The sequence below is a fragment of the Diadema setosum genome, chromosome 22 (assembly GCF_964275005.1).
Source record: "Diadema setosum chromosome 22, eeDiaSeto1, whole genome shotgun sequence".
In the NCBI taxonomy this organism is placed as follows: Eukaryota; Metazoa; Echinodermata; class Echinoidea; order Diadematoida; family Diadematidae; genus Diadema; species Diadema setosum.
In genome coordinates, this window is record NC_092706.1 from 19,252,052 (window position 1) to 19,268,609 (window position 16,558).

Genomic DNA, 16,558 nt, shown 5'->3' on the forward strand with positions numbered 1-16,558 from the left:
ATACCCATGAAATTCTAATGCACTAAATATACATTGCATATTCTCTGCGTAAAGGTAGTTACACGGTGTAATATCTAACTTATCTACTGAATGGGGCAAATTCTTCTTTCTTATTTTCCATCAATGTGGTCCTTCATAACAAATGTAACTACTTGGAATACTGTCTTACAAGTACCAATCTACAAAGTATGTGGCATACATTAGTTTCGAGGGTACCATTTATCCTTTACAGATAGATTTCAAGATTTCAAGTTGATTTATGATGAAACTAATGACAAAATCAAAGGTAATGCCCTTGTTGCAAGAAGGACCAATTGTCTGTCCACTATGCCTTGAATAGTGCAAACTGATGAATGGACACAAGACTTTAATAACTCTCTTTGGCTTTGGCACGATGTTGCATCCACAACAAAAAACTACCGGTAATCAAATGTTGTATGACCTTTACCATTTAGGACCCAGTATACCATGGCAAAATCCATAAGACCTGATGACCGAATCAATTATGTTGTCGGCCAGCCCAAAACGACAAATATTAGACAGGCTCAGATCCCAAAGGAAATCATTAAATGACCATAACTAAGCGTGCCGGTAAATGACCATAAGTGAGCGCATCCTGGTAAATGAGCCATAAAAATGATATCCCTCAAGCATTTCAAATATCCTATGAGCTAACCAAGCTGTCACTTTTGCCCGAGTCATGACGCATAACTTAGTGTGTCAACATTAGCTTGCATACTATGTTTTTGTCTCCTGTCTTGCATGCTTTTGGATTGTCTGAAATTCAGACATTTTCTAGGTTATCCCTGACAAATTGTTCTTGAAGGGCCCCAAAATGCCCATGTATATTACTGTAAAATTGGACATTTTCTGCACTTATGAGTCATTTTTCATGCTTGGTCTAGAAAGGATGGAATTTGAGTGAAATTAATTTGACTGATGAAACTTTGCCGGTGATATAGCATTAATGAACATGACAAATTTGAATACACTAAGTATTTGCTTAAAATCTTTCTCCATTTTGCTGCTAAAATATGGAGAGTAAATTGTGTGGAAATTTCCTGACTGAGAGACATTCAAAGTCTATGGCATCTTGGTATCATCATGTCTTACCAATCTACATGAGCACCGCGAGAATACGATTATGCCGTCTGTTCATAATTTTGTATCAGCATTTCAGATCGTTGTACAATTTGCCCACTATACACCATAACAAGAGAAACTCACTTTGTGTGAAGGAGTAGGGCCTACAGGTTCACATCAATGGGTTCACATGCTCATATGAATCAAAACTGAGACTAATCAAACACGATATAACATAAAGATAACTACTTCAATACACACTTATGTACAATGTACATGTATAAAGTGTCATGATTATTTAAGCTAATTATCAGTGCCTACTGCTAGTAAAGCTGGATTTTAAACACAAAAGAAACAACAATAGGTGTTTTGTATATTATCACAAGACAGCCACTTCAATTACATCCATACATATACATTCCTCAATTCACACAGATTATTTTGTGTATACAGCGAGTTTTTTTTTTTTTTTTTTTTTTTTTTTTTTGCGTGTGTGTGTGTGTGTCAATTGTTATTTACAAAATTAATACCTCATAAAAGTTTTGCTTCCTGGCACCAAAACACATTGTTTATTGTCTCCAAGTTTGAAAATCACTATTTTTTTTTTCTCTGTTGAAAAGAAATAATAATTATCTATTAAATTCCATCACTGTGGTTTTGAATTGCGAATCTTACCACTCACAATATTGGCGTAAGTTCCATAATGCAAAATATCACACTGCAAAATACATGTATATATGGCAAAAGCACTATTTGCAACCATAAAACCACCGATAGAAGGTAGCTTACCAACAACCTCTGTGGACAATTGAGTTGGACAGTTATCAAACTCCAAAGATATTCAGTTCACAGTTATAGCCTACCAACCAGAATTATCAGGGAAAACTCATAATAATATTAAAAAGTGTGAATAACACTAACAACTTAACCCGTTGAGGATGGTTTGATCTTGCTACAACACACATTTCCCATACACGCTTGACCAAGTATATTGAGTATACTCGGGACTCGTCCTCAACCGGTTAACTTGGCCACAGGTGCTACAGTACAGAGTGTGGCCAAGGATGTTACCCTCTATAAATTTGATGAAAAATTACTGAATGCTTGTTGTGTAAGACACACACAAAATGATATATCTAAGAGTTTCTTTGTCATTTTCCATATACCTAACCCTGTGAATTGGCAATTATGAACACAGCTGTTTTTTGTAATGCAAAAATTCATCATGTATGTCACATTGAATGAAACAAGAGTTGCAAAATTCACTGATCACAAATAATGTGTTATCTACACTACATCATCATTTCAACACTCATTCAATACCAAATATGAAAGTACCATCACTAGTGAAATAAATAAAAATTCTTGATGGATCTATTGTTTTTGTCTTTGGAAGCAGCTATCAGGTACACACCTGGCACAGAGCGGCGAGTTCTTTGTTGTTGAGAAGGTTTCTCAGGAACATGTGGTTCTCGTGCCGCTCTCCGATCGTTCCACAGATCTGATCGAGGCAGCCCAGCAACTGCTGAAGAGCTATGGATACGGGCACAAACAAGGAAAAAAACACAAAACTTTCATGAGTATTTCGGTGCATTAATGTTGCAAATGTGCTGCAAAAAAAAAAAAAAATGACTATATGGGAACCTCTCACATACAAATGAACAGTCATAGCACAAGTGACAACAATGGTGATAGAAATGTAATGATAATAATAACAAACACAATGACAATGGTTATGATGATGATGGTAACAACACCAACAATGATAATATGAATAAAATAATAATACTGATAATATAACAACAACTCTCCCCCCTTCTCCTTTATTGAAACTTTACAAACATTACCAGAATGGTTTATAATGCACTTTTCTTGTAGAATTCATAGGAAATCTTGATTGGAAAAATATGCCTGAAAAGCCTTGCACAGTTTAGAAGGCCCCGGTCACTACCGGTACTTTATCTCCTTCTTATTTGCATTCTGTTTTTCATTGCGGACACCTCCTTTCCTTTTCCCAATGAGCTACATATGTTTACATAATGATTAGACACGGGTCTTATGAACAAATCCCATGGTTGTCATTATATTGGGATTCTACACTCAGAAAGAATGAATTATCATTTCCTGTGTTTTTGTTCATTTTTTTGTCCTCGCATCTGGGACAACGAGGCAGCATCTTATTTTTCTCCTTCCTCCTTCACACAAAAACAAAAACAAAACCACAAGACGAGGAAACTTGGCACAACTATTCAAAAGTCTTGATTTCAAGTATGTATTCTTACTGCCATTTGAAGAAACTTGGAATTCGTAATGGTATCAATGTTGTTCAACACTGTCCGTTCTTGAATTCAAGTAGCTGGTGTATCTAACACAGTATTGGGCCTCCTGTGAAGTGACAGACGCCAATGGCTCTGCTTAAATTCTTTATTAAGTGCACGTGCCTGTTATTAAACCATGGACGAAGCCTGACTCAGAACCTCCTGGCTGTGAATATCTGAAAAGTTCAAATGGGCCACAAACATGTCAGGTCTTTATCGCCCAACACATTCTCCCAAAGACATCATCAGGGAAGGTGATATGTGGCAGCCACTATCTTTCACGTCTCCTCTTTACAAAGAGCACTGGAAGGTGATCATAGGTTTCGGGCATCATCGCCGTTATGGCCTTAGCGGCATTTTCTCCTATCCCTGATGGGAATCTCTTGATTCTCGGAATACTAGCCCAGTACCGCTGCACTACTTCAGTCAATAAGCCAGTTCGGGGTTCCACTTTGAGCATGAGCAGAAAAAGGTCATCAGTACCGGCAGAGCATGTTGGTTTTTTATTCACTGAGATAAGCATCTGTGATGTAATGATTATTCAAGTGATCATTATGAGTGGTGCTTGCTAGCACATCCACCTGACAGCAAATGCGGTATTTGACAATATCAATAGAAAAAGATTGTTAATACATTCAATGCGAAATAATGAAATGGATGCTTTCCAAAGTGCTAATTGATGGATCATTTTGGTCACCTGGTCTACGCAAGTTCATTCTTTCTTTGAACATGACTGATGAATTCCATAAATTGTTACGTCGGGTAAGCTGAAATGCCTTCTCTCGCTTGAAAACTCGTGGAGTGCCTAATCAACTGAGAAAGAAGAAAGGTCATTTGTACCGATGTGCCCATAAGCTAACCCCGAACTGGCTTATTGAACCACACTAAATGATGGACGCCCAAGAAATTGCCTCGAAAGTGTCACTGTACAGATCGTACACCTCTACCTTGCACGTTTGTCTCAACTGCCTTCATTAAGTTTACAGCAGAATATTGGGTTTTCTTTGCACTGCATCAGAATGTGCCACGAGATATCTTGAGCTATTGCCAGATTTGGTAATGAAAGATTAATGTTTTAATTTCTATATGAAAGCAACTATATAAAAGAGTTTTGCATACATCCCACCAACCATAAAACAGTTTGTATAGCTTACTACAACATGTGTTACAAAAACAGGTAAATATGAATACTAATTAAATGTTAACAATGATAAAGAACTAGATGGTCTACCGGTATACACAATATATACTGCAAGTGTTGTTGTTGTTGTTGTTGTTGTTGTTGTTGTTGTTGTTGTTGTTGTTGTTGTTGTTGTTGTTGTTGTTGTTGTTGTTGTTGTTGTTGTTGTTGTTGTTGTTGTTGTTGTTGTTGTTGTTGTTGTTGTTGTTGTTGTTGTTGTTGTTGTTGTTGTTGTTGTTGTTGTTGTTGTTGTGCGAATTGGGACATCCCAACAATTTAGCAAGTGGTTAAATTCGCAATCATGGAATGCAGTGATTAATGGAGAAATGTACACATGCACATTGCATTCGTGTCTGGATCTGAGTAGATGTTTCTGCGCATCATTAATTTGATGAATCACGAAGTGCAAAAACAAAACCCCTGCAAAATCAACAGTACTTCTACAATCGGTTTTATGAAGACTACAATTTTGACAAACTCAGGATTTTACTAAATTCAGTTTCAGTGTCTAGTCTATGGCAAACTGGATTGATGTTGAACCCAGCATAAAACCACAATGAACTCATCCTCTGCATGCACTTTGAATGACATCGTAATTACATTTTAAGCACACATTACCAGTAACCAATGCAATTACCCCGTTATAAATGAAAATGGCCATTAAGAAGTACAGGTATTGAACTTGTTCAGTCACGTTACTAGTCAAAAGGGCCCCAATCCACAACACTCATGTACTGTACTGTAACTCCAATAGAAAGATGAAGCGGCTGAAATACCATGTTAACAGCAGTTGATTTCAGTTATCAATGCAATATATGTTTCTTTTGACGTACGTATCTCAGTGACAAAGTTGACCTTGAATACGTCTATATTTCATGCTCCTTATCTTGGAAGATGATACCCATAAAAATCACTTACAGCTAAATTAATTATCTAGAAATGGCACTATTGCAGATAAGAACATGCATTACACTGTGTACTCCCGAGTACCTGATTACAGAATCACCAAGTACAGTATAATGCATCTTTATACAGTGACATGTTTACACACAATCTTATTTGTCAAAATAAATTGGGTAATGAGTGCATTTGCAAATTGCAATAAAATGTACTCAACACCGCCGTGAGATATTCACTGTTCTTTTTTTCTCAGCTATTAACTGCCACTAGAATTTGATTAGGACAAATCTGCTACATATTAAAGTACAACTGTATTAGCATCAATTAGGCCATTAGTGGCTTGTATCTTTAAAAGATCAATTCATGTGAGAAGTTTGAGTTCTTATGCAAAAAAAAAAAAAAAAAACATTTTTAGCCAAAGAGAGGAGAACTGTATTCAGATTGATCATTAGAAATGAAAAGACTATTGGAAAACTGTCTACATAATCGTTATTGTAAAAGAAAGGGGGATTAAAATTACAGTGACTAGTCATTCAGCAAAAATATGTTTGCTATGTAAAACGATTGAAACCAACACAATCAGATGAAAAGAAAACAAACGCACACACACAAAAAAACAAATCATTCACTCATCCCTGCATTCATCGCACGTCTAGATGAATTATGAAACGTCTCATTAGGCAAACACTCTACTCGATCAGCCGCAAAATTGTCTTCACAAGATTATACCCAGCTCACTGATTACTCTTTTCCCCAGTCTGGAGGTTCAATTCAGAACTAATGGCAAGTGACATTAAACACATCAATGGATACTGTGCCCATGAAAAGTTTAGGGAACCCAGTGGAAAACATATGTTGAAGTGCTTTAATCACAAAGGTCACAAAAGAAGACGTATACATTACGTACAGAAGTGTAAAACCAGAAAGCTTCGCGTGCATTTTGGTCCGAATTCACGAAAGTGGTACAAATGAAACCATGGCTTAAACCATGGACAAAAGCCATGGAGCGCCAAGTGTCGCATGGAATATTTAGTTACGAAATCAGTCATTTCGTCGATGAAATGATTATTTTGTAACGAAATTACAACATTTTGTAACTAAATGAACATTTCGTCCACGAAATAATGATTTCGTTAACGAAATGGTCATTTTGTCTACGAAATGACCAATTTCGTAACGAAATATTCCGTGCGACACGTGGCGCTCCATGATTTTTGTCCATAGTTTAAACCATGGTTTCATTTGTACCACCTTCGTGAATTCGGGCCTTTAAGTTTGCAAATTTTTGCAATTCACAGAATTGTGAAATGCATGTGAAAGTTCTTGTCTACACTATATATACGCGTTGAATGCCAGTAGCAATTCTTGAAAATTTCGTACCACGAAAAAGGCTGTCGGCTCCGATCCGTGAAAATTTCACGCCGCAAATACAGCATATGTCTTGCTTTACAGTAAAATAATCTAGGCTTTGCTCACTGCATAAATTTAATTCACCACTAGCAGATAAAATTTCAAAAATTGCAGACAATGCATTGAAAAAGATTTTTTTTTTTTCCTATTGTACAGACAAGTCAAGATATCAAGCATGTAAACAAAAGCGAGGTCAAACATATGACCAACACCTTTGAGCACAGCACGATATAGTGCTGTACTTTGAGGACTAGTGTTGGTTGCAGACCTCCCACATTGTAAAATTGCAGGTCTGCGAGACGACTCGCGATAAGGTAAAGACGTTCATCCAGTCTGTGTGGATTCACACGACAGTGGGATGCGCTCCCTCCTCCGTGACGCAATGCGATCTTCTCGGAACATGATGCAGGTGTGTGAGCAAGGAGCAAACATTGCGAAGACCAGGGTAGTGACTGTCTGACCTTTCAAGTCGCGAGGGGACACATTACAAATGAGGCAGATACCTTTGTATGTACATACAAACAGTGTACATTCAAATTTTAAAGGTCCCTCGTCGGACAGAAGTGAAAAATGAGAGTCACGGAGGGGTTAAAGGAAGAGGAGGATCTTGAGTGTGCTGCATAATGGAGGGGGAAAGAGAGGAGGCGGGAGAAATGGAGGAGGGGAGAGAGAGGAGGAGGCGAGATGGAAGAAGGGGGATAGGAGAGGAAGAGGGAGGGTTGGGGAGGGATGGGAGGAGGGAAGAGAATTAGCTGCCAGCAATGCTTCAGATGGGACCTGGTATACAGGGGGTTATCATCATTACCCACTGTAACTCTTTGGCAATAACCAGATACATCAAATATTTACACCCTGGTGGGGTTTGAGGGGGATGACAAATATGTTTGTCTGTCAACAGGACTGGCTTGAACATGGAATATCTGCCTGTGGAAGGGGGCAGAAATGTACGCAACCCTGACGGAACGTTTCCCCCCTGGAAGTGTTTGAACAGCTCCGATGGTGACAGACATTGGAGATGCACAAGTGAGTGCTGTTCCTTATACCAAGCTGACTATCCAGCGAGTAAAGATGCAGAATGAGGCTCCATTAGCTCCCTCAATGAGAGTGCAGATATGGGCTTATAGTTTATACCTCACTACAAAACTAATTTCAATCTTCACTAGTCAGATCTACCAAGATCCATGAAACTCGGATCTCAGGTATCTTTCTCATGCTCACACATCTGACATGATTTTACTCACGCCTCACAAAAAAAGACCAAAGAACAGACACCAAAGAATGGATTTCCATTTCCCAAAATAGTCATATTTTGAGAAAATATCTCTCTTAACTAGGATTTGTAAGGAAAACTATTACATTTAGTATGCACTAGATTACACAATTTATAATGTTAAAGCTACATGGGAGGGGATACACTCACAGAGGTAGAGCCATTCTCAGTGAGATACACAGATGTATAGATATGAAAATGTACAACTGTAAGAACACAGCTTGATAAATTCACCTTTCCATTCACACTGCATTCGAAACTTATGACATTACAACACTTGAAAAAGTATTAGGGCCTACCGGGAAATATTGCTCTATTATAAATTGAAGAGAACTAGCCCCTCCAGTCTATGATTTTCCTTGTGGACATAAGAGGAAGCTCTTGGCACAGCTGCCTGGTGACTTTCACATTTGAAATTCAAGTTTTCGAAAGGTCGCAATATTTCACTAGCAGTGTGAACAGCTCTATTGAGATGGGATAGATGGGATGGGGAGATAGGGAAAAAGAAAAAGAGCAGAGCAAAAACAAATTGCATCATGATGGATAACAAGGTCAGTAGGACCAGTCAAAACTGGCACAACTGGACCAAATCTAATTAGGCCCAGGAAGCCTGGGAGTGACGCTGGGTGCAATAAGGATGGGTGCGCTTGTTTTGTGGGACAATGAGGTCTCACCGGTGGGGCTACTCATCGGAGAGGGTCTGGGACTTGAGGCCACTCATTACTGGCTTGTTACCTTATCCAGGTCACGTTCCATCCATTTGTGAACTGTTTTGCCACCCAACTCCCCCATTCATCAAAGAGCAATTTTAGGATGGATTCACCCACTGGGTTATCTCTCTATATAACAGATAAAAAACTGTCATCATCACTGAAGAAGCAGCATGAATTGCTAGCCACAATACACCATGATTCCCATATTATGCTCTTTTTCCCCTACAATTTTCCTCAATAATCATTCACTGCTACTAGTTTTCAAATGTATGTTTGGCTGGGTTTATAGGGACCTACAGAGCCAGCTAATCATCTCAATATGACTTTTAAAAACATACAGATACGTGTAGGTTGTCAATGATAATCAGATGTAAAGTGGTACTCAAATCACGCTTTCTAGATGCAATGTGTAGCCCATTAAAGGGAAAGTCCACCCTTGAAATGAGTTTGTTGAATACAAACAGAAAAATGAGAGAGGAATAAACTCACGAAAGTTTGACCAAATTCTGATTTTGATGGTGTGACCAATCACACAGAAATGGACAACTCTGTGATTTATGATTTGAACTCATCTTCCACTTGTCCTGAGCATGAAATTCAATAAAATCTATTGTCTTTTTGTTATAAATGACAGAGTATTTTTGCATGCAGGGGTTGCATACAAAAAATATCTTTTAGAGTATCTAAGAATGCATATGATTAGTAATTTACTTGGTTGGAGAACTTAGATTCTTATTTCATAGTAGGCTCTACACAGCAAATAGAGGTGAGCTCATGTGACATCAAAGTACTGTCAATTCGTGCTTGACTGATCACAATTTAAAAGAAAAAAAATCATTATTTTGTTACTTTCTTTCAAAAACCAGAATTGGCCCAAGCTCTTACTGTCCTGTTCCTCTAGCTTTTCTGCTTCTATTCACACAAACTTATTTTTAGGGTAAACCTCCCCTTTAACTCACATAAAAAAAAGAAATATTCTGCATTTTTAACCCATTGAGGACAAGTACCGAGTATATACTCGGGCAGGGGTCTATGGTATGTGTGTGGTGTAGCAAAATTAGTCCGTTCTCAACGGGTCAATAATACATCCGATACTTTGCAAAGAAAAGACAATGTGCTACAAATTCAACACTCTTCTGAAGGAAATGGTAGAATAAAGGAAAGCAGTTTGTTACCATCTTGAAATGGCAAATTGAAACAGCCACCACTGACACAAGTACTGTAGATTATCCCTGACAACTGGTGAATTAGAAAGTCTATATATGGTTGGTTTTATTTGTTGTGATACACACTTGGTTTCATAGATGTCACTGCACTCAAGGAAACAGACAAGGCAAAAGTAGAAGGGCCTTGGTAAAAAATTTTTCCAGTAGACATCATTTCCTCTGCTGGAGAGCAAGAAGGACTCAAATACAAAGATGAGCATATCTCTAATTGGAGTGAAGAAGAGACCAATTTGTTTGTACCTAGACAAGCATAATGACTTCCACTCAGTCTGCATCTAGTTGCTTCTGTGAAGTACATGATTGATTCCAGAACCTGTATATACCCAATCTGGCTTGCAGCTCTCTGTAATTTGTTTGTTTTATGACTTTCATCACATTTTGCCCAATTCATTTCCATCATTTATCTGTAATTGCCATCCCAAAGCAGGGCTTGACACTAACTTAATTTTTTTTTTTCCATTGGTGGCACTTTTGGGCCATTAAATCTTTGAATTTGCAATTTTGATGCCCCAAAAGAGAAATGCAGAAACAAAAAGGAAAATACAGAAAGCTCATTTGACTTTTAGATGCCCAATCGGGCCACCGAAAGATAACTTTTTTTGGAAGTGTGGTGGTCCGATATGTCAAATTTTAGTGGCCCTGGGCCACAGCTAATGTCGAGTCCTGCCCAAGTAAGGCCCATTCCTCTTTGTGAAATGTCCCAACCTTTAAATTCACAATGTTGGACATATCCACTAGCAATACAATCAAAAATTGAGTTTTGGCCGCGATAATGCACATGCCATGAATGGCTTTGCAGTCTGTAGCGGGCAAATACAGATGTCACACTGTAAAACCAGAAATGTTAGTATTCATGATGCAAAAAAAAAAAAAAAAGGCTGTTGACTCCAATTCCTGAAAGTTTCATGTCGTGAACATTTGAAGTGTTTGTTCGCAAAAACCGATAAGTCCATATTTGTCAAGTGGAGATATTTGCGATTAAAGGTCAAGAAAAATAAAGAAAATAATAAGAAATTTTTTGCTTCTTTTGACCATAACTTCAAAAATGTACCTTTATATGAAGTGACCAATATATCATTTAAAAGGTATTATTTTGTACTTTATGACAGAGACTGTACTTCAAAATCTTCAAAAATGGACTTATCGGTTTTTGCGAACAAACTCTTCATTTCTTGCTTTCCATACTGAGTAGTTGGTAAATAGTAGCCTGGTCATTGATTAGAAGTCAGTTGACATAAAAACACAAGTTTTCCTTATACCTAGTCAGGGTTCACAATCTGCAAATTGTTACTGTGCAGTCTATTCCAGTGTATGATCATTCTGGCATGTTTTATGTGGCACTTGTCACAGTTCACCTTTACATGTCTCAATATTGCAATTATTGTCACTTTTTTGTTTAAACTGTGAATACAGATGGCCTTGTTGAGCATCAATAGAAGTTATCTGGAGTTCATTATGGATCAAAGGTGATACAGGCACTGCTCAGGACTGTTCATGTTTCAACTTTGTATGATATTAATGATGTTCATGTAAATGTAGGCCTAACTTTTGATGACAATAAAACTACCAATGTATCTCAGAATTAGCATCATAAAATGCAACAGATACAGTCAGCACATGGTGATATCAATGCTGGTGTAATATCATTAACTGGGCTGAAGATTTCCTGGCTAGTATCTTTTGAATGGCCTTAGTTTGTGACCTCTTGTTCATGTTTACATACAATGAAAAAGAAAAAGAAAAGAATACACAAAAAATATGGGAACCTGAGACCATATTCACAGACATTCCCCTTTTCTTTTGTTTGCTTTCTTACTTGTTTAAATAAAAGGCCTATACTTTGCTGAAATATCAAATTTGCAACATTTTGTATTGATCATACTCACAGTAAATGTCTACAATTTTCCACTATATGATTTATATGTAAAATCTGAGAACTATATTGCTTGGAAAAGCATTAAAGATGTTTTTTTTTTTTTTTTTTTGATTCTACGATCACAGTTACACAGAGATGAAAAAGCTGGATCAGCAAGTTTTGAGAAAATTTCTTTCTTATCACATGTCATTATCCTCACAACCAATTTTGGGGACTGACATTTATATCTAGATGTCAATCAGCTTTATAAAGCTTAGAACTATATACTCATCTCCTACCGTACATAATCACATACACAATTTACTTTCATTCATGTGAATGAAAAAAAAAAAAAAAACCAACAAAACAAATCAGAGTTCTAAGGTCTTGTTTTTCATGATGGTCTCTCTCCAATGGGCTTTGGTTGTATTGATTACTCTATCCTCCTGGAGAGCCTTCATTGCTAAGATGAGGAGCTCCCTGGGAGAATCAGATGTTCATGGATGACATCATATTCTGAGAGATGAGACGGCTTCCCATCCCAAGATGACGCATGAGTCAAACATTACCTCCCCTGATCTAATCCACAGAGGGATCAAGGGATTAGCTCATCCCTGATGTCAGCTTACAGGTGGGCTCAGATCTCCAAAGACAGTCAGCCCCCAAAGAATAACACAACTGGCAAAGAGAATCTTTGCTCTAGACGTCTTGGAAATGTCAAGGGAACTCAATATTCTACTCTGAGCACTTAAACTTGAAAATACACAATTTCACCTGCCAGTATATTCGATAACACAAGAAAAACTGAGGGGGAAAAAAAATCATATTATGCCTCAGGATATACGCTAAATGCAATTTGTGTTTGAATGGACGCTTTGTGCACGGCTCTGAAATACTACAAAAAGCTTTCTGAAATGAACTTAGCGTGCAGTGGGGTTCTATGAGGGTACATTGGAATTATTCAGACTTCACACAGCTAGAAGCAGCAGCCAGAGTATTCACACATAAAATCAATTTATGCAGTGATTGAATGGACAGGCTGCCCTTGTACTTTGAACACAAAAACTGTTAAATTCCCAGGGCCCAAACATCTCCAAAAACATAACAAAGCAAAACACAACAATACAAAATGATGCCAAGCAATATCCGAACACAATAACAAAACAAAACAAAACAACAAACAAAATAAGAAAGTTCTGAAGGCTACATCCTTTGATTTTAAAGATTTTGAGAAATTACACCCATATTATGAAGCATGTTGAGAAGTAAGATAGTACTAGCTAAAAAGTAGAAACATATTAACTGGTAGCTCTGTTCTCAAGATTAAGCAATAGCCATCATTACATCACCTCATGTATAATTGACGTTTGCTGCATATTGTATTTACTGTTCATATATTACAACACTAATCACTTCAAGCCTGAAACTGCCTCCAGATTTAGCTATGGAAATGTAATATGCAGCCCACAATTAAAGGTCAATTTGGGACTAGTTAAATGTTAGTCTGAAAATAGATGATATAATTCAATGAGCATAACAGTGAAAATTTGATCAAAACTGGAAACAAGCGTGCAAATAAAAGCACACCTTTTTTGTTTGCTCATTATACAAAACATGTAACACTATTTCATGTTTTGATTACGCAAAATTTAAAATGTAAATAAGCGTAAATGAAATGAAACAATCAATTTTCATGAATAAAATAGTTTATTTAATCAAAAGTGGGTAGATTTACAAGATTTGTTCCAAGTGTAGGGTAGAATACTGTAGAACCCTTGTTTTAATTGTTAACATTTTACTGAAAATGAAAGTAATCTCAAATTGACACCACAATGTAGAAGAGATCAAGCTTTTACAACATGGTAACAATAACTCAATACCCCCCCCCCCCCCCCAATTGCAATAAAGTCCTTCTGGTTCTCAGCCGACAATATGCATTTTACTCTCCATGATTCAGATGTAAATGTGGTTGCTTGCTTTTCATTCTAATCAACACTACAAGACAGTATAGTCTGAGCAAATCGCACTTGTTTTAATTCAAGTCTCCTTTCTACTTCCTTTCATCAATAACTCAATACCCCCCCCCCCCCCAAATTGCAATAAAGTCCTTCTGGTTCTCAGCCAACAATATGCATTTTACTCTCCATGATTCAGATGTAAATGTGGTTGCTTGCTTGCTTTTCATTCTAATCAACACTACAAGACAGTATAGTCTGAGCAAATCGCACTTGTTTTTAATAATTCAAGTCTCCTTTCTACTTCATTTCAACATCACAGAAGCATTCAACGATGTTTATTGCAATAGCAGCTATTTTCATTTAATTTGCTTTACGATAAGTGCGCAAACACAACGCCTACACTTAGCCGTACATTACAAATGCAGTCATGCTTACATACTGGCGTACAAATTTACAGCACTCAATCAAGATTTGTCAGTTTACGGATGGCTAAACTGAAGTCTGAGTGATGGGACGGTGCTATACGCAACCATGCAATCCATTTAAAGAACAAGCAAATGTAGTATTGTTTGAAAAGCTCAGATAGTGGTAAAAGTACTACGTAGAATATCATTAAAGATAGAAGTGTTCCTGTGACAACTCCATATCAGATGCAGGTCTAATCATCTATTGTGCAGACTACGATTTAAGTATGAATACACCTATTAAAAGAATTGTTGTTTATGAAGAGTTGCCCATTAAAAAGGCTCACATTCCTCCCACCATCTTGGAGTGTAACCTCACTTGATACCATCCTTAAAAGAAAAGGCAGCAACATAAAATTTAGGATCAGAGAGTGATATGGGCCTCTTATACCTTTCATACATACACTGTACCTATATAACTCTTTTCACATGACTTCATGAGCCCGGCATCTTTGAATGTTTTTTAAAGGTAAATGGTGCTATATAAATGCTGATCATCATCATCATCATCTATGGCAACTTGGACTATATGAAATTATTCCATTTTGGTGTGGCCCTTGCACCTCCTGATATAAATTCTTTATACTTGAATATTTCTACTGTGATTTGCATCCATATTTTACCAAAAAGTGCCCAAACCTTGTTTTGAACAGACTTGCATCATTTGGTTATTTCCATAACTCATGGAAATGTTTGGATCTGCAATCATCTTATTCGAGGAAATGTGACAAAAATGCTTGTTAAAAAATGCAAAAAATACAACTTTCACTTCTTCTCTATTCCATGGAGAAAAAGTCTGAAATAAAGTGGTGGGTTTGTTGCGTGAAAAATTCCCTTTCCTGTCACGCTTTCAGGAAGTCCCAGAGTTAGAAACCATTCGTCAGGATCCTCCCCCCTCCCTGCCTATCTCCGATGGATCTCGCTGGACACCTAACCACATTTCACCAGGAGGAAGTGCCGCTGGTTTCAGCTTTCCTTTCTGGAGGCTGCAGAGGGCTACTAATAGCCAGCCTCATGCAAGGACGACGAATTTCTCCGTTTCGGGAGCGACTCTGCTCCTAAAGGAGTACATAGACGACGTCCTTCGCAAAGTTAAGCCAATCCATCATAGAGGAATTAAGGAAGCCAATTGAGTCACTCGGTTGTTGAAGATGAGGTGGGATGTTGACACGTTTTTCTCGGCGGGATGCGCAGAAGGGAGTGGGGTAGCGACCAATCCCTACTGTAGCTACCTCATACTGGATGAAAAACGATCGGCCATGGAACGGTATCTTTGGCTGAACAACGGGGGAGAAATTGTCCTGTGCGATGTGCCGGATAGCACAGATTAGCAAGACACGTCGCTCGCCGTGCAACTACCTAACCTAGCAACTCTCCTGATGACGGAAGATGTTATTGTGGGGAGTAATGTACCTCCCTGGGGAAATTATGACGTCATGTCAGCCAAACATTCTGGTAATAACACTTCTCATCTATGTGTATTGCTGATATCCCCTTCACATTATGCATTCCCTACACCACGGAAGACCAGAGTAGAACGAACATATCTGTGAAAGCATACAGACCAGACACATTAATATTCAGCACCAATAGATATTGCCAATAAGGATTGTTGTCAGTAAAAGCCAATCAAGAAACAATACAACCTGTCCTTCTTCTATATTCATTGATCACAGAGAGGTACATGTATAAGAAAACATCACGAGCTAATAGGTTCATTTCATTATCAACATGTTGACTTCAAATTCTTTATGCTAATCTGCCAAATACATTTGTCTAAAGTGGTGATATTCTGTTCAATCAATGATTCACACAATTCTTTAATTCCATATTATGAAAACTAAAGAATTTAGTATACTATGGTTCTCATAAAGCCCATCAACTTTTACCTAACAAAACTTATACTTTGGGAAAAAATGACAACCAGTGAATTCTATGTTTCAAAGTTTCATTATAAACAAAAAATATTTGTGGTATTGACCAACAATATCTATTATCAAGAAACTCATAACACATGACAGAGACTTGTGGTGCAAATCAAAGTGTAAATAAGATATACTATTTTTTTTTTCTTCTTTCTGGCTCAGAATTATCAGAGTAGTTTTCTGTAGTCTGTAGACAAGCTCCTTGTCTGTACTGATAGCTTCTAGACAAAGTGGATGGTGTCTTTCGTCCTTCCTT

The 16,558-nt window shown here is 37.5% G+C and overlaps 2 protein-coding genes across 2 annotated transcripts in view; one reads left to right on the forward strand and one right to left on the reverse strand.

Moving 5' to 3' along the window:
- Positions 1-16,558, forward strand: part of LOC140245051 (U6 snRNA-associated Sm-like protein LSm5) — a 340,876-nt gene that overhangs the window by 81,616 nt on the left and 242,702 nt on the right. The window lies entirely within an intron of this gene.
- LOC140245637 (MAGUK p55 subfamily member 7-like) overlaps positions 1-16,558 on the reverse strand; it is a 97,830-nt gene that overhangs the window by 53,311 nt on the left and 27,961 nt on the right. Inside the window, exon 3 of the mRNA XM_072325199.1 lies at positions 2,498-2,616. Within this exon, the coding sequence (XP_072181300.1) occupies positions 2,498-2,616 (119 nt within the window). The remainder of the gene's footprint in view (positions 1-2,497; positions 2,617-16,558) is intronic.